At 43.2% G+C, this 21,324-nt stretch overlaps 1 protein-coding gene across 1 annotated transcript in view; it reads right to left on the minus strand.

Moving 5' to 3' along the window:
• Positions 1 to 2,873: 2,873 nt before the first annotated feature.
• cfap221 (cilia and flagella associated protein 221) overlaps positions 2,874 to 21,324 on the minus strand; it is a 29,044-nt gene continuing 10,593 nt past the window's right edge. The window contains exons 9-25 of the mRNA XM_036128401.1: positions 18,115 to 18,256; positions 17,808 to 17,934; positions 17,571 to 17,655; positions 16,945 to 17,032; positions 15,466 to 15,555; positions 12,746 to 12,841; positions 12,004 to 12,073; positions 11,812 to 11,900; positions 11,435 to 11,515; positions 8,549 to 8,650; positions 8,302 to 8,448; positions 8,134 to 8,219; positions 7,983 to 8,055; positions 7,045 to 7,124; positions 4,443 to 4,535; positions 4,254 to 4,346; positions 2,874 to 3,544 (exon numbers count right to left, since the gene is read on the minus strand). Coding sequence (XP_035984294.1) covers positions 3,418 to 3,544; positions 4,254 to 4,346; positions 4,443 to 4,535; positions 7,045 to 7,124; positions 7,983 to 8,055; positions 8,134 to 8,219; positions 8,302 to 8,448; positions 8,549 to 8,650; positions 11,435 to 11,515; positions 11,812 to 11,900; positions 12,004 to 12,073; positions 12,746 to 12,841; positions 15,466 to 15,555; positions 16,945 to 17,032; positions 17,571 to 17,655; positions 17,808 to 17,934; positions 18,115 to 18,256 — 1,669 coding nt within the window. The 3' untranslated portion in view covers positions 2,874 to 3,417. The remainder of the gene's footprint in view (positions 3,545 to 4,253; positions 4,347 to 4,442; positions 4,536 to 7,044; positions 7,125 to 7,982; positions 8,056 to 8,133; positions 8,220 to 8,301; positions 8,449 to 8,548; positions 8,651 to 11,434; positions 11,516 to 11,811; positions 11,901 to 12,003; positions 12,074 to 12,745; positions 12,842 to 15,465; positions 15,556 to 16,944; positions 17,033 to 17,570; positions 17,656 to 17,807; positions 17,935 to 18,114; positions 18,257 to 21,324) is intronic.

The raw sequence follows: 21,324 nt of genomic DNA on the forward strand, positions 1-21,324 counted from the left end.
GTGATATTGTTAGTTGGACGGTTCAGGGCCAGCAAAACCTGCTGCCAGCAAAGACAAGGAAAAGGACAGCTCCATGTGTACAGGAGCCTCAGCGGAAGGTCAGAAGCAGTCAGCGAAGATTTCAGGGCTTTTATTCTGCAGGCTGTTGTTAAGAACGAGAATCACTTGATACAATATTAAGGCTTTTTCAAGTGTTACTTCTGACTTGCAGCGTCTCAAACGCAGTGACCTGGCCAGCCTTAACATTTTGAACCTTCCACTTCAAACTGTTGTTCTCGGTCTAGCCGAACGCGTCGACATGAATGAAGTAATTTCAACACAGAGTTGTGTAAAGGAATCTTTAAACGCTCTTTAGTCTGCACAGTACATTTGAACAGCCTTGAGAGTTGAAGCATTATGTTTGACATTAAAGCGACTTAGCTTCTTAAAAGTCTCTCTTGGCGTGCAGCCTTTAGACTTCGTTCACTGTTTAAACCAAACAGGATTCTCCTTTTATTTTGCTGATGATTACAGTGTTGCCAGTTAAGACAATTTCCTCTGATTATCTCATCCAAAGAAATGTTGGACATCAGTTTAGCAAAAAAGTGAGAGGAAGTCAGGAGAACAGGCGAGGGAAGACGATCAGGAAAGCAGGTAGATTGTTGCTGGGGGTTATTGATGATGTATCCCCGGGGGATCGGAGCAGTGATCGATGAAGTCGGGATAGAGCAGCATAAGGAGATTCTGCTTAAGAAATGTCCTCATGCTTTACACTGTGTCCCCTTGTGGGTATTTTAGTCTATTGTGAGTAATACGCTGTTTTGCTTTCCATGAGACCCGGTGCAATTTCAGCAGGCAGAAGCAAAAGCTGCTCCTATTTTTACCGGTTGTGTCGAGAAGAGTTCATCTCATCTGTCAGTTGGGATGGAGGGAAGATTAATAGCAGCTGCGTTCATGGTTGAAAAACTTTAGAGAGCATGTGGCGTACAAGCGGAAACATTTTTTTTACTTTTTATTTGTGGAAATAGTAGTTGTTGATTGGGCCTTTTTGGTGACGAACAACACAAAGTAGGGAATTGTTGTAACGTGGAAGAGAAATTTGAAGTTGTTGAAAGTATTTTTTCAAATAAAAATTCTCAAAAGTGCTGCGTGCATGAGCCTTCGGGCCTCATTACCTTGAAACCCCTACGTATGATCGGTGCAGAATTCACTATTTGGTGGAAAACCCACATTGCTTGGCCTGATCACACGATAACAATGTGCAATGTTGACAACAGCATTGTGCTCTTGGAAAGAAGACCTATTAGGGGCTGCAAAAGACTTGAGACTGGGACAGAGGCTCACCCTCCAGCAGGACAATAACCTTTAACATGTCACTAGTGCTTGAACGGAAAATCTAAGATCATATCTTCATCATACGGATATAATTGAGACTCTGTGGCAAGATTTGAAAACTTGCTTTTAAGAGATGCTCTTTTAGTCAGTTTAAGTCTCTAGATGTGCAAAGGTGGCAGCGTTATACCCCAAAGACAGGTGGAAGTAATTGCAGTAAAAGGCTGGTCTAAAAAGCATCGATTTAGGGGAGCTGAAAACAAATGGATGTCACACTTTTCAGATTTTTCTTTCAAAAAGAAATAAACTATAAACTAAACTTGGTGGCTTAGGAAAGGAACATGATCACACATAAAAGGATTCAAATGGTGTGAATACTTTTGCAAAGCACTGTATGCCGTTGCCCCTTATTTCCTCTGTCTCTACGTCCTTCACATATATCTCTGTTACTATTTCACTCCTTTTTGATTATTACCATATTTTTCGGACTATAAATCACACTTTTTCATAATTTGGCCGATCCTGTGACTTATAGTCCGTTGCAACTTATATATTAATTTAAAATGGTAATTCATTTTGACCAACATGAACCAAGAAGTAAACATTACCATCTATAGCCACACGAGGGCGCTCTAGCTTTATGTGGCTCTCAAACATGCGCGTCGTACTGTTAGCTTAGCACGTAGCACCGTTACACTCACGGTCTAATTTCAGCGTAATTTTGACAACTTTCAGAGTAACGGCCCGTTACGCCGACATGCGCTGGCAAGAACTTTCCCAGTTGAAGTTGCCTGCTAATTTAATTAAATCTCTCAGGTATGTTCTATGTTATTCAGCAAGTTGTGGATGCAGCTGTGCAACTGAATAAGTGACCATACCAGATTAAATGTCCGTTTTTAGCCTTGGGATTGTGTGAAACACATTTCTAAATAAATGCGTATAGTCCGGCGTGACTTATATATGTTTTTTTTCCTCCTTATGACGCATTTATTGACAGATGTGAAGTATATTTCGGAGCAACTTATGGTCCGAAAAATACGGTGAATAAAGACGGTTTGTGTTTGTAATATATGTAATGTAATGTTATTGAGAAGTAAAGAAGCAAAAAACATATTTCTATAATAACACAATATTTAGCAGTTGGATTGTCCATCGTAGCCAAGACAGGAGTTTCTCCCTTTAACAGGGAACATTTTGCTGTCATCTCAGTGTAATATGACATAATAGTCAGATAACTACATGCTTTTGCTGCATTTTGGTCTGGATCCAACCATATGTCGAAATAATGTGACCTTTTTTCTGGCTTTGTGTGTGTCTGTAAAAGGGAGTACAAACAGGCCATTCAGTGTTACTTTATTTTTCTCCAGCCCACTGCCATCAGTGAGTGTACACACATTCACAGATAGACAAACAGAGGCAGCTGCTTCCATCTGTCAGAGGTGTGGAGCTGGAGCTCCCTCTATGGGCGACGGGACACATCTGCGCCGCGCTGGATTACATCCCGGTGACTTCGCAGCTTGTCAGCTTTTCTGATAATTAAATCCTGACATCAGCTGCTTTGCTTTTTTTCTTCTTTTTTTTTTTTTTACAACCACATAAGTGTGAATGTTGAACCGATGTCTCTAATTAACACTAGAATAATATCCGGTCCCTGGATGGCTGCAAATCAGCGTGCTGTAGGGCAAATTAAAAAGCTGAAATCTTCTCAAAACACAAAACCTCAATTAGGACTCATTGTCAGACCTACAGAGAGGGTGAAATTCTTTGGCTTTCATTTGCATTTAAACCGTTAATAGTCCATTCAGTGCAGAAACCGAGCTGTCAGAGTTGCAGCTCGCTGGAACAGACTGTAGCCGTACCTCTGCTGCACACGGATGTGGATCAAGTAGGTGGAGGGATAACACAGTTCCAGCCTTTCTGAGAGCTCAGAAGGGAGGCTTATAGGCAATTTTGAGTGGGCAGGAAGAAGCTTTACAGGTGGGCGAGAAAGTAACTGGGTTTCATTTTACAGAAGTTGCAAAAACAGACAAAGGAGAGTCTTGCATGGGGCTGAGTAGGATGGCGGCTGAATAATGTGCCTTCCGGAAAAAAAAAAAGCGGTGGTGTTTATTCCCGGGGAGGATGTGTGTGTGCAGCGGTTTTGCCTTCGCGCTCCTCTCCTTCTAGCTGTTTCAGTCTGGTCATCAGTCTTGTTTGCATCTGGTTGATCTCAGACCTGTGGGTCACCTCCAGCCTGCAACGGAGCAGCTTAACGTCAATATAAGGAAACATGGGGTGGAGAAAAAGAAGCTCAAAAACCCCTTAAAAACTGTAAAAATGAAACAGCTCAGGAAGCTTTCTTCTTTATAAAACGTGGCTTTTTCATCTAGCTCTGCTGTACTCTATAACGAAGAACATTTAATACATTTCCAGACAGATAAATGAATCTAATTTCCTACTATTTCGGCTCGGGTGACACGGTGATGACTGAAAGGTTGTGTTTGATATTAAATAAGACTAAAACGGGGCATTTTAATTGCAGGTGCGTGAGCCTGGTTTAATCATCCTTCGCTCCTGAGCGTAAAACATTTGCAACATCACCAATTTAGTGGGACGTCAGAGGAGGATGGAGGCCATTCCCTGCAGGATGAAGCACAGCGAGAGGGTTCGTTTCCCAGTTTAGACAGTAGTTAGGGATCTCTGCGTGTCATCCAGCGCGACGCGGCTGCCAGGAAGCTTTTGTTGGAAAGGAACTCCAGCTACACGATGGGCTCATTTGTTAACTTTATGCTTTGTTTATCCAGAATACTTCCCCTCCTAAAACTAAACATGTTTATTTCTGCCCTTTTTTTTCTGCTAAATGCGGATCCTGATCGTTCTGCTTATCCGCTCCAAAGCGTCTCCTTCTTGTAAATCCTCCCCGCTAGACTGACCCTGTGAGTAATGTCTGATTTTAAACTGACCTGGCTCTTGTTCCTGCAGCGAGGGGGGGGTTCCTCATCAGGAACCCGGCTCTAATCATCTCTGGTGTTAGCTGGACCCCCGAACCGGCACACCTGCACACAGTTTTAGCGTGAATGACACGAGCGGCAGTGGGGGGGGGGGGGGGGGGGGGGGAGGCTTCCCTGCAGACGGCAGCGTGCGGTGCTTACGAGGCCTCCGTTAGCGGCGGGAGATCATCGGGGAGGGCGGCGACAGACGGAGGTGCGGAGAGAGGAAGGATACCTGCGTTGTAGTCGGTGGACCTGCAGGAGAAACACGCACGTTGTTGTTATTTCTCCTGAAGAGAGACGCAAACACTTAAGCAAGTCAAAAATTACGCTTGCCAAGAAGACATCCTTTCATCCTTTAGTGCCTGTTTAGGGGCCTGTATGAGGATAACAATCCACAGCTCAACTCCTCGGCAGGTGAGAGCTGAGACGTAAGCCACCTCCCTTTTTTTTTCCATAATCACAGTTAGGAGCTGAATCAACACTGAAAAAACAGGACTAAAAATAAGAAAATTTTTCTTGAAATTAAAGTATTAGTCCTTGATTTGAGCAGGTAATTAGGACTATTTGCCAATGGAATAAGATTTTTTGCACTTAAAATAGGAACAATTCGTCTCCATCATCTTATTTCAAGTGCAGGATGTCTAATTATCTTATTTCAGGGGTAGAAATTCTCATTCCATTGCCGAATAATCTTATTTACCTGCTCAAATCAAGGGCAAATACATTCATGTCAAGACAGTTTTACTTATTTTTAGTTCTCTTTTTGCAGTGAAAGCGTACGGTGCGAAAGGAACGCGGAACTTGCTGTAATTCAGAAGCATCCTACGTTCACTGTCGTGTACGGTGTAGGATGTGTGATGCTGTGGTCCTGTTTGGCTTCAAAAGGCACCGGGGGAGCTTGTTAGACCCTGTGACGGCATTCAGGTATTACAAATACCTTTTTAATAGACATCAGAAAACTGAAAATGGGCCGTCGTTGTGTATTTAGACACAAAACTAACCGTCTTCTGCGGCCATGTCCGTCCCCAGACAAAAGTCCCGTATAAAACCTGAGATAAGATGAGGAGAGGCGAGCACACCGGAGGAGACGGGACTCCGGAGGATCCAGAGCAGCGCAAAGAGGAATAGTTAACGATCCCTTCTTTTGGTACGCTCTAATCTTCTGAAATATTACACGAGAAGACAAAGTGTTGTCCTGAAGGCAACTAAAATAACAGCGGCCAATAAAAGTGCCAGCCGCGACTTGTTTTTAAAGCAACTACTCCTCTATATGAGACCCTATGCATGAAGCTCACTGTGTGGAGGCAGAGCGAGGTTCAACTGTGTGAAAGTTTCCGACAACAGCTGAGCGTAGACGTGGCCAATTAAGGCGAGTAGTCGCTTCCTGACGGATGAAAATCAACACACGTCCGCCCTGCTTCGGAGATTTATTCTGTTGTTTTTCCCTCCCCGGAGGAGAATGGGCCGCCGTCGCGCCGTATTTACAGACGAGGGAGACAAAAAAAACAGAACAATTATTTCCAGATTTATCCGGCAGATGAGCGCCGAGAGCCGTAAAGATAATTGCTGCTTAGCCAGGGGTCTGACTGTGCAACGCAAGGACAGTTTAAGGAGTTTTTTTGTTGTTGTTGTTGTTGTTTTGTTTTTTATCCGATTTCCACCGATCACTTTGGGACGTAAAGCGAGAAACTCCAACACGCCGGACGGACTGTAAAGGACACGGCGTTGCTGTTACGTGGAGAGGGGTCAGGGGTCAGGGGAAGAGAACGATTGTACAGAAGAGCGTGCGCTAAGAGAACAAGACGAAGCAGGGCGGTGTTTGCCAACACGCTACATCAAATATCACTTCCTTGCTGTCCTCTCAGGCTGAAGACTGAATAAATCATTATTTTTTTGTGTTAGCCTCCACAGAGACTGACCTAGATTCTTTAATAGAGAGAAGCCGACGCTTACGCTGAATGAAAGCCCTACCAAAAATAGGAATGATCTCATTTGGATAACCGTCTCTCCTTCCATCCAGATGACAACAAATAGACTTTAATTTATGTGTTTTCTCCAAATGCAAGACTACGGAACGGATCTAGAAGTTGAGCTGGAAACCAGTGAACTGCTTAAAGTGCAGAATGCTGTCCTGGCCTCTGGCTCTGGCTCTATGAATGTGTTATGAGCTCTGGTGGATACATTACAAGTAGACAATCTGACATCCAGCAGGCTGGCAGGAGGTGGAAGTTGTTTGGACTCCTCCATTACATATTTATACGGGACGACGGTGAGGAGCCGTGTTTGCCGTTATGCTGCTTGGCAGGTGACACCAGAGCTAGTAAACGATGGGACGTCGATGGGGGAGACGGAGGGCTGTGTACATCTCACTTCCACTGATTGAGATTCTATTAGCCGGGAAAAAAAAAAAACGACGGTCGTGTAAACAGCAGTCGCTCTAAAAAGCTGAAAGCTTGCATTGCGTAAACAAAAACTTCAGGACCTCGAGCGGAGCCTTGGTGGTCAGCGTGAGAACCGTGCGACGTTTGTTTACGTTGTACTAGCTGCCGTCAGTATTTGGTTCCCATGTTCGAATCCGAGGACAAAGCGGAAGCGGCGCAACTTTGACACGAGCGTAACCAGCCCTCTGCAGCTGCTGCTCATGATTCATTTATGTCAGCTGGAAGGTTAAAGGCTTCCCGCCCCCCACAAAACTCAGGCATGTTAAGCGCTTCGGTTAAAATTCGGCAAGTCGGGCACGCGGACGAAACACGTGACCTACCTACGGGGAGGGCTGCTAATGAGGGACTCGTTAGAGACTGAATCAGAATCCCTCCGTCTCACGATCCCGCAGCTTGTTTCCTGTTGTTAGGAACAAAAAAAAAAAAAAAAGACAAACATGAGCAAACTGTGTTAGACAAAGAAACAAGAGGGTTGCTTTTTTTTTTTTTTCTTATCCAAAGTAAGTTGAAAAAATGCACTTTAGGTCCACAGGAACAAATAATCAAGGATGTACACAGAAACACTACAAGCAAGTATTCAAATTCAGTCTAAGTATTGAAATTTTAAAACATTCAACATAAAGTAGTGGATGGCTGCAATTCGGTAAAAAAAACCAGTACATTGTTTTAGATGTTATATAGAAACAAGACATTTTGAAAAAGTGTGACACGTCTTTATATAACCACCCCCCATTTACTCTGACGCCCCGAAGTGAAACCCAGTGCCGACGTCTGTCTCCATATCGGGACCAGGGAGTAAGTTGCCCGTGAGCAGTTTGCCACGAGTCGGGTAGGAGATGCTCGGGTCAGATGACAACAAAATGTAATTGTTTGGCGTACGTTAAAAAAAAAACTCTGAGTGAGGTGGAAAACTAGCACCACACCCTGAAGACACCAAGCGAACGGTGAAACATGGCGGTGGCAGCATCATGCTGTGGGGATCCGTTTCTTCAGCGAGGGCAGCGGGGTTAGACAGAGCTGATGTTGCTGAATACTACTTTCTGTTGTTCTGCTGCATTAAATTAAAGGTTTTTAGTGTGTGTGTGTGTGTGTCAGAAGACACACAGCAGAGACCACATGTGGGGTTCCCCAAGGGTCCATCTCGGGTTCCCTCCTATCCAGGTCATAAAAACAACATCAGTTACCATAAATGTGACTGAGAACCCATTCAAGCGCTGAGCAAATGCTGAGAAGAAATCAGCGCCTGAGAGACGACTACCTCATGACGGAGAACCTGAGTGTGTGGAGTCGGGGTCATTAAGCCAGAGGCGTCGCTCCCACGGTGAGCATACCTACACAAAAAGTAACGACTGAATAAATGTTGGAGAGTTTTAACGAAAACAAAAAGGAAAACGTAACGCTGCGCTTACCCCGGCAGAGGACAGAGGTGAGACTCCAAGTCGCTGTCCAGGTACTTAGGCTGTGGGTTATAAGTCTGAAGTCCCGGGGCTGGATTCTAAAACAAGATGGCAGTGAATAAAAATATGCACCCAGATGTGTTTCCTGTACGAAGCACTGCAGAAAATCCCCAGCCATACAAAGATTCTCAGAGGGTGTGCAGGGAGAGGCCTGATCAGAGCTTCAGGAGTACTGAAGGAGAGTCTAGCCGTCTCGCTCGTCGCTGCAGGCTCCTCTTCACTCAGTCCAGCGTTGAGCTCCGTCGCGCAGAGAATGTTGGCAGGGGCCTGCGCTTCCTAAAAGGAGATAAATAAAACAAATAAGCACCCGGATTGAGTGCGAACACACGGTTTAACCCCCCCCCGGGTGTTTGATAGTTACCGAGGCTCCGGCACGAAGAGGCCTGGCCGGTGTTGTGGGAACGTAGGAGTTAAATGCTTCCCAAGCGGACACAGGCTGGTAACCCATGAGCTTATAGTGCTGGGGAACCTGGATAACATCGGTGATCGCGTGGTTAGAGAGGAGTCATCACACGATACAGAACCTCATGTTTTCAGGAAAGACGGGGAAGATGGGTTTCATTTTCATGTAGTTTTGCTAAAATGCTCAAAGTTCCACAAAGTAATAAAACCAAGAAGGCGGCGGCACTTAGAAATGCATCAAATTAATCTATATTTGCAAGTTAGAAAAGCCTGTTGTAGCTTAGAAACACGGCGAGTCGCTCTGACCGCATATTGCTCTCAGCACCTCCCGCCCTCCGTTATTTCAGCTGTTCCACATGAACTCCCGTTTCTTTAATATCACTCCCCATCATACCGCTTTCTCAGATTCTCCACACCTGCAAAAAACAATCCACTTCTGCACGCCTCTTTATGCCGCTTCCCCCCCCCCCTGGGTGTAAAACACAGGGTCCCTTCGTCTCCATTAGCTGCTTCGAATGCAATGCAACCTCATCAACGCAGACAATCGCAACACGGGATCTGCCGTTCAGGACAAAAAGTCAGGGAGAAAAAACCAAGCGCACCCCACGAGTCGGCCAACCATTAAGTGTCCTTTGGCATTTAGTGTGTCTTTATCGTACACATTATGATGGAGGAAGCTTAACCCGCTCTTGTTCACTGCGGTGCTTCAGCTAATTGACGTTTACAGGCATCAGTTTCGGGACCGTTCTCTGCAGGTCCCTCCAGAGCATTATATGTCCTGGACTTTGACTAGGCCCTTGGAATAGTAGTAGTAAAGTAGTAGGTTTAGCTGCTGAGTTCCGGCTCCTTGTCAAGCTGATGTCCCAGTTTGGACCAGGATGGAGCGCATCACATTTGACTCTAGAATATTTGCTGTTTACAGAGATGTTCATGATCAAATCAATTAATCCAAGCCGACCAAGGTCTGTAAGATAGGCCTGATTCATCACCCCTCCGTCGCCGTGCTTGGCAGCTGGTAGGAGGTTAGTGTTGGTTATGTTTGCTGATTTGCGTTACGGCCAATCCTGTCTACTGTCGCAGCAGAGTTGTGTTTTTGTTCAGATACGACTCAGTAGACCTCAGCCAGGTTCCCATATATTTTAAGAGGCTTTCCAAACATAAATGATATACAATGTTTCAGCGTTTTCTTTAATTGTACTTTTAAGAAATTTAGCATTTGACGTGTTAGCTGCGGCGTGTAGAGTCCATGAGGGAGTTCCTGGGTCGTTTCCAGTTTCTTTGAGTACTGCATGGTCAGATCCTGATCTTCAACATTTCTCACTGTAGAAAGAAGGGATTTAAACAAACCCAAGTGGTTTTTTACTCCTTCCAGAAAATGATGAAGAGCAATAGTTGCTTCTCTAAGATCATTGCTGATGTCTTTCCAACCTTGGGAAGCAAACCAACAAACCACCGGAGCTCCTTCCTTCACGGAGGTGAACGGACTTTCCGATGATCTAATCATTAGGGGAAATAAATTAGCAGCCACTTTCCCTCTTAAATTCTATTGAAGGAGTAAGGATGTACTTATTTTTCCCCCACAACTGCTGCTAATGACATTGGCTCTTAAGCAGGGCATTGAATCCATCCATGGACTCCCATGCCTGCCTAAGGAGGACTAGAGAACCTTGAGAAAGCCAGAGAAGGTGCAGGGAGGGCATGTAATCACATAAGGATTGATGTACAGATGTATGAATTGTATTATCATGACAATTAAAATGTAAGTAGGGAGGCTGAACTTAAATGGTCCTTGGCGTACCAGATGAACGGTTAATGGGTCATTAAATAATTAACATGAGAAGAAAGATGATTTTTATGACGGACAAAGAGGCGAAAATCCGATAGAGGCCACCTGGAGACTCCGTGTGGATGATTTCTACTGGCATGTCCGTGTTTCTTTCTCAGTGCTCCTGTCCACAGGCATGAATGTTAAGCCGACCACTGATGCTAAAATAATTCGAGTGTGAGAACATATGACTGTCTGTCTCGGTGAAGGACTCACAACCTGATCGCTGCGTCCGTTGCCTTTCGGGGAATGTCAGCTGGGAAAAAAAAAAAAAAAGGCTGCAGACCGACTGCAATACGACGCTGCTATAACGAAGCAATAAAGGTACGGTTCCAACATGTTCATTACTTTCACAGATGCAAATTTCTTGACTTCTCAGAAATTCTCCATTGTTTTGGGGAATACAGAAATAGTGAAACATTTTTCCTCTGTTATGGCTTTAAATAAGGAAAACGCAAAAACGGGAGACACACTGCAAAAACAGATCTAAAAATAAGTAAAATGTTCTTAACGTTAGTTTATTTGTCCTTGATTTGAGCAGGTAAATAAGATTATTTGCCAATGGAATGAGTATTTTGACCCCTAATATAAGATAATTAGACATTCTGCCCTTGAAATAAGATGATGGAGATGAGTTGTTCCTATTTTAAGGTCAAAAATCTTATTCTATTGGCAAACCATCTTATTTACCTGCTCAAATCAAGGACAAATACACATATTTTAAGAACATTTTACTTATTTTAAGTTCTGTTTTTGCAGTGCAGAAGGGACAGATGGAGGAATATGATGATGGGGAGAAGGAAAACTGAGCGGAATTAGAAATGCTTTTACTTATTTTATTTGCTTTTCCTCGCTAATCCAGATCTGGAAGCCAACAGGAACTTCAGACTTCGTCGAGACGCAGTAAAGATGTTTTCTCTGTGACCTTATTATTGAATTACATTCAAACACCGCTGCTGGTTACATATCCAGTGATCTACGAGCGCACTGTGATGGGGGGAGAGTCCTGACCTGCAGAGTACTGACCTGCAGCTTGAAGTAAGGAATGTCTGCTGTCACCGTCACATCAATGGGATCCACAGGCAGCGCCTCCAAATTCCTGAGAGCCTTGAAATATCGAGGAGACGAACAGCAGTTTTTTTATTCAGCTCAACGCCGAGGTCCACAACTCTGCAGGGCGTCTGAGTCAAAGATTTAATCAGGGCCCCAGAAGCCGAGCCTCCTCACTGATTCCACAGTTGGATCAATTATGTCTTCCGCAGGAAGCGAAGGATAAAAGATTGCTTCGTGTGTTTTAGCCTGATTTCTGTCTGTTAAGGCATAAAGTCAAGACTGCCTAATGAAAATGTATTGTAAAAGACCACCATGGGTCGCATTATATAGAGTAAAAAACGGGTTCTCACCATGGGATTATCCTCCAGGGAGAAAATGGGGAAGGAGGATGGAAACACATTGGAAAGAGATACTTCAAAGTCACATGTTTGGTCCTTAACTAAGAAAAAAGAAGAAAAAAGAAGAGTGAGACAGCAAAGAGCATTTTTAAATCCAGCATGCCATCAGCAGGTTATTTTGTAAAAGCTGCAGAACCCTCCAACCGTTCTCCATACTGTCTGCCAGCTCCTTCAGAGAGGCCAGTCTGTGCTGCACACGGCATCGAATCGCTACCTGCAAGGCAGAGACGAGCGCAGCCTGTTAGCACTTTGTCACAGTTACACCATCAGGGAGAGATTTCAGCTTCTCGCCCCCCCCGACTCTAATTATTTTCTGACATTCGGGACCTTTAGTTGCCTTCAATTTGTCAGAATGAGTTCGTAATGAGGTTCGGTGGTCTCAGACCAGACCCCTTATTATTGTGCCGCCAAATTAAAGCTTAGTGAAATAAAAAAAAAAAAATGGCTTTCTAACAGAATAAAAAAATCTTAAAAAAACAACAACATTGTACTCGTACAGTTTTCCTTTTGTCAATTTTATATTCCAGCTGGACTCCTAATCAAAGAATCTAAATGGACGGTGATGGAGAGCTGATAGGATTGGCTTCCGTGCTACAATGAAGAATATGCTTTTAAATCCATAAATAAGTACACTAATGGATCCTGATACACCGTACTTAAAGAAAATTATACATTCACTCTGTCATTTGCGCGCGGCTGAGCTGAAAGTGACAGGGCTGCAGGGGCGCTGACCCTCTAATGAGGCAGGCAGAAACTGTTCGTTCATGCGTGCGTGTTCAAACACACCTTTTTTTTTTTTTTTTTTTATCCTGCCGTTAAAATTTACTGAGAAATATTATTCCAACTGTAACAATGTCACACTCTGGATGTTTTTGCACGCGCGTACCTTCCGGGCCGCCTGCTGAAAAAGCGTGAGGGCCCTCTGCTTCAGCTCCCAGGGAATACTGGTGTACAGCTGGAAGTCCGGTTCCCCGTCTGGACCCTGGAAAGGATTGGGGGGGAAAACTTTAGGGTCACCATTCGCTGAGCTGGAAGCAGAGGAGGATCCAGAGCGGCACAGTCTGAGCTGATTGGTCAGCTGCAGTTGCCAAGGCAGGTGTGCCTGATCAGCTTAAACTGGTTAAAATATTTTTTTTTACGTACTGCTGCAGGAGTACGTAAAATTTGTAATCCACTTGGTAAAAACATTTCCAATTGTTTTGATTATTCTGGCTTTATAGTTCAGGTTCTTGAGAAATTTGAGTATTTCATAACTAAGGTACGTCCTACTTATAAATGCAAGGAAGAGGGCGGAGTCATTGATTACCCATTGATACATGTAAAGACATCACAAAGGGTAATTCATTTCAAAGGAAACTGGCTGTTCAGAGGTCTGCATCGCAGCGTATCAATGGAAAGTTGAGTGGAAGGAAAACGTGCGATAGAAAAAGGCGTGTAATCAAGGTCCATTTAAGGGTTTAGAAGAAAGCCACAACATGCAGACGTATCCAGGACATAGTCCACAGCTGCATGCCTTGTGTCCCGTCTTACCTTGCCTGAGGAGAAGCGTAGGCAAGGTACCAGAGTCTGGAAGAAGATGTAGATTTCATTTTCTACCAGGACTTCTCTGCTCCTGCTCACACTGCCAGACGCAGCAACAACTGGTTTAATAAGCGCCGTATCACTGCGCTGGATTGGCCCGTAAAATTTGTCCTGACCTAAACGTCGGGGAGAATCTATAGAGTATCGTCAACAGAAAGCGGAGAGACAACAACACAGACGAGATGAAGGCCGCTATCAAAGCAATCCACACCTCAGCTGTGCCGCAGGCTGATAGCCTCCATGCCACGTTGACGCAATAATACACGCAAAAGGTAAGTATTTAGTGCATATACTACGCAATATGGATATAATTTTCACTAGGCAGGCATTTTGACTGTCAACCCCTGTGTAGGGCTCTAATTTTCTGAGAAATTAAATGTTGTGTTTTCATTACCTGTAAACCATAATCATCAAAATTACAGAAATTGTAATGTATTATTCTGTCTTTAATCAACGTGTCATAAATTAGTTTTACTTTTACGAAGCTCTGAATAGAGTCATGGAAACAAATTAACTTTTTTTAAATCCTATTTACCTTCAATGAGGTGCTCCTGATACAATAATTCCTTTGAACTTTGTTATGGGTTTAAACAAAACCAGTGTGACATACAAAAAGGGTTGACTTAGCTGAGTCTCTTTTAAACCTTTATAAAGCTAGAATAAAAATATGGAGCATATTTAGATTTTTCCGATTACTATGCAAATAATATTCTTATATAGCTCTGAAAGTTTACACATCCTGTGGTAATAAGTCAGGTTTTTTTTTTCATTTAAAAATGGGACCGTGATGAATGCATTGAAAACTTTTCCACATTTAATGGAATATTTATCCTGTGATTCAACTGGAAAACAAAATACATCAGAAGAATAAAAAATAAAAAGTCTTTGCCCGTCTTTGTTGATATGGGCACACCATCTGCCAATGCAAGACGCAGCATCAAAAGGAGGTTTTATTGCTTAAAGCAGGGTACAAAAACATATAATATACTGTGACAATAGTTTTATTATAAACAGCGGTCATGTTTCGCCAACAACACTGAAGGAAGTGCAGGCAGCTCTGGTTGGTACTGGTTGTCCGATATAACAACCATGTCTGCTATCCTCCATTTGATTAAGGCCTGGTTCAGTCGGCTCCACTGTGTGATGTAAATATCGGCCCGTTAAGGTTTGTTAGGACTCTCTGCAGCCCACATTTATGTTCCTGTGCTTATTGTACACGTTGCCAGAAACAATGATGGAGGGTGGCACCAAACAAGAAACAGTAAAGGAAAAAAAATGGCTTGGATACTGTTTTGGTTTGCTGGTGAGAAATCATTTAATTACATCCTTTCTTCATCTCCTCTCAGTGAGTGTATAAACTCACCCATTACTGCCCCCTGTGAGTGAAAACACTTTAAACTACCGGGCAGTAGTTAAAAATACCATGACTGTCTGGTTCTGGTAGTTCACTGACATGGTGAAGAGCTGCATGTTGTCCTGAAGGATGTTTGTTGCCCGGATGAAATTAGACTTAACGTTTTGAGGCTTAACGTATTTTTGCCACTAAAGCAAGTTGAGGTGGAGAGGATTAGCTCTAAACGCTAAGCGGTTCTGACCCACAGCCGTCAAGGTTCAATGAAGCTGACGACCAAGAGATCTTTAGTTTCTTGCTTTTAGCCGTGCTTCAGCTAAACAGCTAAAGATCAACTTGAAAAGAACAAAAGTGAAGTTCTGGATTGACTGAGCCAGAGTCCAGACCTAAATCTGGAGGAAATCCTTGAAGAGAGAAAGTCTAACAACTGTACTGGTCTGATGGTGGCCACACATAGAGTAACCAACCAGGTTGTTGTACAGCCTCACGCCCACCAAACGGACAATTTTCAGCTATACTTAAGTGTTTTTTTTAGTCCCATTAAAGTTGGAAATAGTTTTTTAAAGGTCGATCATGGTCTCGTGTTTTCATGTCACAGTAAGGTCACATTTTCAGATCCGTCTTCCTTCTTAACGTAATTATTCAGGACAAACAGACAAAACTAGCAGGAGGACCTGTCTCGCATCACGGAGCATCCGTCGAGAGGAAAGTTGGGTCTGCTCAGGAGCGAAGGCTTCCTCTTGTCTCCCGTCTCCTTTTTGGACCTGGAACACAATCAGCACATGAGGAGAGCCCACTAAACAAGCCCGAGCTTTTTACTTTTAGCAGAATTACTTCTGTAACATTGCAATTTTCCTCAAGACATCTGCGGATGTAACTTTTGCGGATGTGTGTGAGTAATAACCTGTTGGGGCTCTGGACCGTCACCTCACACGTCAGGTTATTTCCCTTTTATTAGATGAAATCATTGGATGTAATGAACTCACGGCTCTTTCAAACACATCTGATATTGACTTTAATTTGAAAGAAAGGTGTACGAATTGTTTTAATTTTAAAAAAAATAAAGCACTTTTTTTTTTTGCCAAACCTTTTCAAGTTATGACAGTGAAGGTTTTTGCAAAAGCAGTTGAGAGAAAACATTTGACTGTGTTTTTGTGCCGCATCAAGACTAAACCCCTGCTTGCACGAGGAGGAAATGTTCTCCTAGTCACAGGAAACAAGACTGATTCAGTGATCTCGGACGCCCAGGTGGCGAAACTCACACTAGAAGATTACAAAACCGTAGCCATAACACTCTGCATAAATGTTTGCGTTCTGGCCTTTGTTCGGCATTTCATTCCTCTCGTAAAAACGCGAGTTCCCATAAAATATAGAAATAAATTGTGGCGATATGAGGTCGTAAAAACAGACAAGACGTGTCTGCGTGTGTGTGTGCGTGTGGATTAACGCAGGAGATGAGAGAGGAAGGGCTGGTAACCGTCAACTCTTCACAAACTCGTATTTCAAAGCTGAACTCGCTGTGGCTGGCCTTGCCTTGTTTCCACGGTTACAAAATGAAATCCATCACCTAATAAAAAGCAGAAGCATTTTCTTTTCCACGGATAGGAATCCTGAAGCGGATCCTACGGTGCTAAACGTGGCCGACATGCAGGTCGGATTGAACTTTATGGATTTTAAAAACGAATAAACGTAAACAAATGTGGAAAAAATAAAGAGCTATGACTCATATATCAATAGTAGACTCTTTAATTTGATAAAAACCAACAGCGAATAATCAACTTGGAAGCTGGACGGCTACTGAATACAAAGTCATGCCACACTTTTCAGATTGTTGTGGTTAAAAAAAAAACGTTGAAAACTATATGTCTTTTCACTTCAGCTTTACAAAACCGAACCAAAAAAAAAAAAACTTTCTAAATGCAAAACACAATGTGTGGTGGTGTTGTAGTCCAGAACAGTTTGCAATTCTGCAATTCTGAGTTGATCTGCCACAAAAAATAACTACAAAAATCTATTAAAGTTTGCAGGTAACTTGACAAAATGTTAAAAAGTTCAGAATATTGTGTAAGACACTGCGTCAGTAGCTGGGTTTGTTTTTCCCTCTCCTCAGCCTCAGTTTAGAGCGTTTCCTCCGTCTTGCTGCTGAAACTCACCATGTATTCATGCAGAGCCGCCTCTCTTTCCTCCAGAACCTGCCGCAGCCTCGCCTCCGACGCCGGCTCCATACCCTGATGAATGTGCCTGGGGAGGGGGGGGGGAGAGACGCCGATGCATGTATAAACTAACGCACGTAGACGTCAAACACCTGAGCAAAACACAGCGCTGTGGGGCAAATGTGCAAATGTGGCGATTTGCTGAGACTTTCAATTGGCTGCATTTTTACAAAGTTATGTCATTTATTCAAAAATAACGACAGTATACGTAAACATAGCTGCAGCTTTATGGAAACAATCCAATTCTGCCCCATCATTATTGGACCTAATTTCCATATTTGTGTGTTTTCTAAGTAAATGTCTCCACGATAAACACACTATGCCCTCTAGTGGTCAAAACAAGAATGCACCGTCTTTCATAAGTAACATAAGCGGCGTCGTTTTCATCCCACTTGCATTTTAACAAGCGGATGTGGGAGTCCACAGCATCTTAGTTCTGCTGATGATCGGGTTAAAGTCGACTATGAAATAAACCAGAAACCCAGCAAACCGCCAGCAAGCACTTAAGACAAAAAACTCAGTTTTCGTGTCCTGCCGACCACCTGAGATGGTTCGCTCGCTCCTACCCTGCGGCCTGTTGGACCTTTTTCATGAAGAGCGCCTCTTTCATCTGCCTGCTTTGCTTCCCTTTCATGCTGCCGCAGGACAAGGCTGCAGTGGAGTGGGCGCCAAGGAAATAAAAGCAACAGACGTTGTTTACAGTTTAATGGAAGTACATCGAGTTATAAGGAGACAAAAACGATTGTTTAAAGGGTCGCGGCCGTGTCAGCTGCAGGAGAGAAAAGCGACGGGGCCGCTGCTACCTTGCTTTAGGTCTTTTGAATGGAGTTTATTGATGTCTCTGATGAGCATCTTTGCCACCCCTGCAGGGGTACAGGCAGCCATCGAGGGTGGCGGCCGGTGCTGAACGCCCAGCTGATCTTTTACAGGCTGGAGAAAATGAAAAAGAAAGACGGTTGAAAAGGTGCTACTTTTATGCCCGAGAGAAACAAATCAACGCAGTAAATCTCGTCAAGGCAAATAAATCTGCACATCCACAGAAAAACAAACCCTTATCTGTTCTTAAACTTGACGATAGAATAATAGGGTCTGTTTGAAAGGGCGAAGCACCTTCAACCTGTCAGCCTCTCTGGTCCAGCTCTGCCTGCTTTTACGGCTGGGAGGTCGTTGAGCAGGAGCCGGACGTCCTGCGGACTCTGCCGGAGCCGACGCCCGGTCCTGTGGCCTTCTGTCCAACTCGTGCGGGATCAAACTAAGTGATGAACCACATAAAACAAAGCAGGAGTTGAAAAGTCTGCCTGAATAACAAAAAAATTTAGAAGGCAGCGGAGAGAGGCAACTCAATAAACAACTTGACTGGATGTAATCAGTCATAGATTGGCCATCATTGTTAGCAGGCAGATAAAGATGGTTGGAAAAGGATCAGTCCCTTATTAAGCACTGGTGCCCTGTGAACTTTTCCCCCTTTTGTCATGTATTTTGCATTTTTATCCAACATCCCAGAGTGAATTCTTTGCAAAATCACCTTCTGCAATTTCAGCCGCAAGCTTTTTGGTGCATGTCGTTGCTACCCCGGAAATATTTTAGCCTCCAACAGGGTTTCCTTCCGTATTTAGCGCCATTAACCTTCAGCCTCCCTGAATCGTGTTCCCACACTGCAAAAACGGAACTAAAAATAAGTAAAATTTTCTTACAGTTAGTGTATCTGTCCTTGATTTGAGTAGGTAAATAAGATGATCTGCCAATAGAATAAGATTTTTGCACTTAAAATAGGAACAACTCATCTCCATCATCTTATTTCAAGTGCAGGATGTCTAATTATCTTAATTTAGGGGTAAACATACTCATTCCATTGGCAAATGATCATATTTACCTGCTCAGATCAAGGACGAAATTCTATGTTTAAGAACATTTTGCTTACTTTTAGATCTGTTTTTGCAGTGCACGGCGTGATGCTGCCACCGTTGTGTTTCATCACTTCCTGAAACGCTTGGCTTTTTTGCCATTTCACTCAAACAACAGTCTGAGTGTTTAAGGAGGCGGCAGGTTTTCTTCTCTCCAGTCCTCCAGGATCCATTTTCAGGCCAGAGTAGGAACCAACCTGTTTATATGGTGACATGCTGCATGGACAGTGGGAGAGTGCGGGGGTGGCAGCGAGGCAGTGTGATCAGGTCGCCTGTCACATATTTTCTGCATCAATACCCCCCGTATTTTTTTTGTGATTATGAAACATCTCCCTGTAAAGTAATATAATCTAACCTCCTCTCTGGGAAATTATTTTATAGCGTCTATAGAGGCTGATTATATCAATGCAGAACGGAAGCACAGTGATTAAAACTTGACTAGATAATCTTCACTTTGTTGTAAAAAATGAGGAGACGGCAACAAAAAAAAAAAAAGAAGCAGAATCAAACATTGATTTAGTCTAGAGGTCTGCTTCTTATTGTCTATATTTCACATGCACAAATCTTATCTGTCATTTGGTTCCACAGTGGGAAACAACAAACAGTGAGCGGGTGTTTTATATGCTAAACATCCATTAAGAAGCATTATCTATTCTGATATCACTGCAGCAGCTACCCAGCTTCTCCCCAGCCTCTCCCCCCCCCCCATGAATTATTAACTTTTTGGTAGAGATAGCGGCAGACAGTGCAGTGGAAGAAGCTACTGCTGCGTGATGGATGGCACCATCATTCTCATGGGAGCAGCATTAAACATTGGGTTTTTATGCTAGCTGGAAAAGTAAATGGGATGCTCTAATCAGCACGGAAAGCCATTTGCGGAGAATCCGGCGGCAGGCCGTGTTTTCGGCTCAAACGTTTATTGGCAGTTTGCTCAGGAAACCTTGGACCATTTTCTTTTTTTTAAAAGAACAGAAACAAAATAGTTAGTTATTTATGTGGGAAATCCAATACACAGGAAAACAAAACTAATGCAGAAGAGCCACTATCATCTCAGCTGCATGTATCCAATCCATCATTTCTGGTGAAAATCCAAGATTTTACACTCCTTATTACTATGCTCTCTCTTTTAAATAAAATTAAATTAAATTCAATTTGACTTTGTGGCAGATTTGTCTACAGCTGTTAAATTATACCAGCAAAGACTCCAGGAAGGAAGGAAGGAAGGAAGGAAGGAAGGAAGGAAGGAAGATGGATGGTATAGGGAAGGGGTGTACAGTAAATTGTGATTTTTTATCAGCTCCACTATAAACTAACCATATACTATATTCTAAGTTAAAAAATAAATTGTCAGACTGTTTCTGGTATAGGGGGGTGTAAATAATTGTAAAAGGGTCTTGCACTTTTTCTGTATTAAAACAAAGGTGTCCAGTTTTCAGATTTTTACTCAATTTGAAAAAGAAAATCAAGTGAAAAGAGTTTAGTCAGACGCGTGTGTCTTAATGCAGCTATCTTGTGGATTGTAGAGCGGTAACGCTTGAATAGTAAGAGTCAAATAGTGAACAGACAACAAAACGCCGCTGCTGCGTTGGTGTCTGCTGGAGAAACTCTTTGTCTGATGATGATCATCATATGAAGGGAAGTTTTTTTTTTTCCTTCCATTGATTTTCCAAAACCCAGAAGGATTTCAGAGAAATGTCAGTGTTGGATACGAGCTTGTAACCTAGAGGAGTTTACAGAGGAATCTGACCAAAGACTCCTAAATGTGCGCTCTACACGTCCAGACCTGAAACCAGCGACTGCAGCATCTGTGCAGGTGGGCGACGTTTATTTGGCTTTTTCCCAGCGGCTTTAAAACTTCACACAGTCCATGAGGTCTGATCATGTGAGCCTCCGTGTTGCATTTAGTCCACTTATTATCAGTGACTTTGGGCTTGTTTTTCTCTAAAGTCACTTGTAACTTTCATGAGTCGCGGTTTCTGGGGTTGTTTCTGAGTGCGAAGCTTCGTTTTTTTCAGACAGAACGCCTTTTTTTGGTTATCGCGCCATGCAACAAAAGCTCCCGCGACAACTACTACGAGCAGTGAAAGTCCCACTGTGGATAAATACCAGCTAAATACGTGCATCTGTGATGATTAGAAGCAGCGTGTGCTGGTTTTCTTGCTCGTCTTCTGCTTCCTTTAATGGATCAAGTCGATGTTTCTCTCACAGTGATCTTGTTTGTGTGTCTCTGCGAAGGGGTCTGTGTGTGTGTGTGTAGGTGAGACAGGTTCTAAGTGTCTGATTACAGCAGGATGATTGACTGTTTTAAAGTATATTGTCTGCAATAAGTACTATACTAAATTAAAACATAGGCCTGTAGTAATGCATTTATTTTTTTCTGAGCTGTAACTCTATGCAGACTCAACAGGTTTCTTCC

This window comes from Fundulus heteroclitus, chromosome 24, assembly GCF_011125445.2.
Source record: "Fundulus heteroclitus isolate FHET01 chromosome 24, MU-UCD_Fhet_4.1, whole genome shotgun sequence".
NCBI classification, from domain to species: domain Eukaryota; kingdom Metazoa; phylum Chordata; class Actinopteri; order Cyprinodontiformes; family Fundulidae; genus Fundulus; species Fundulus heteroclitus.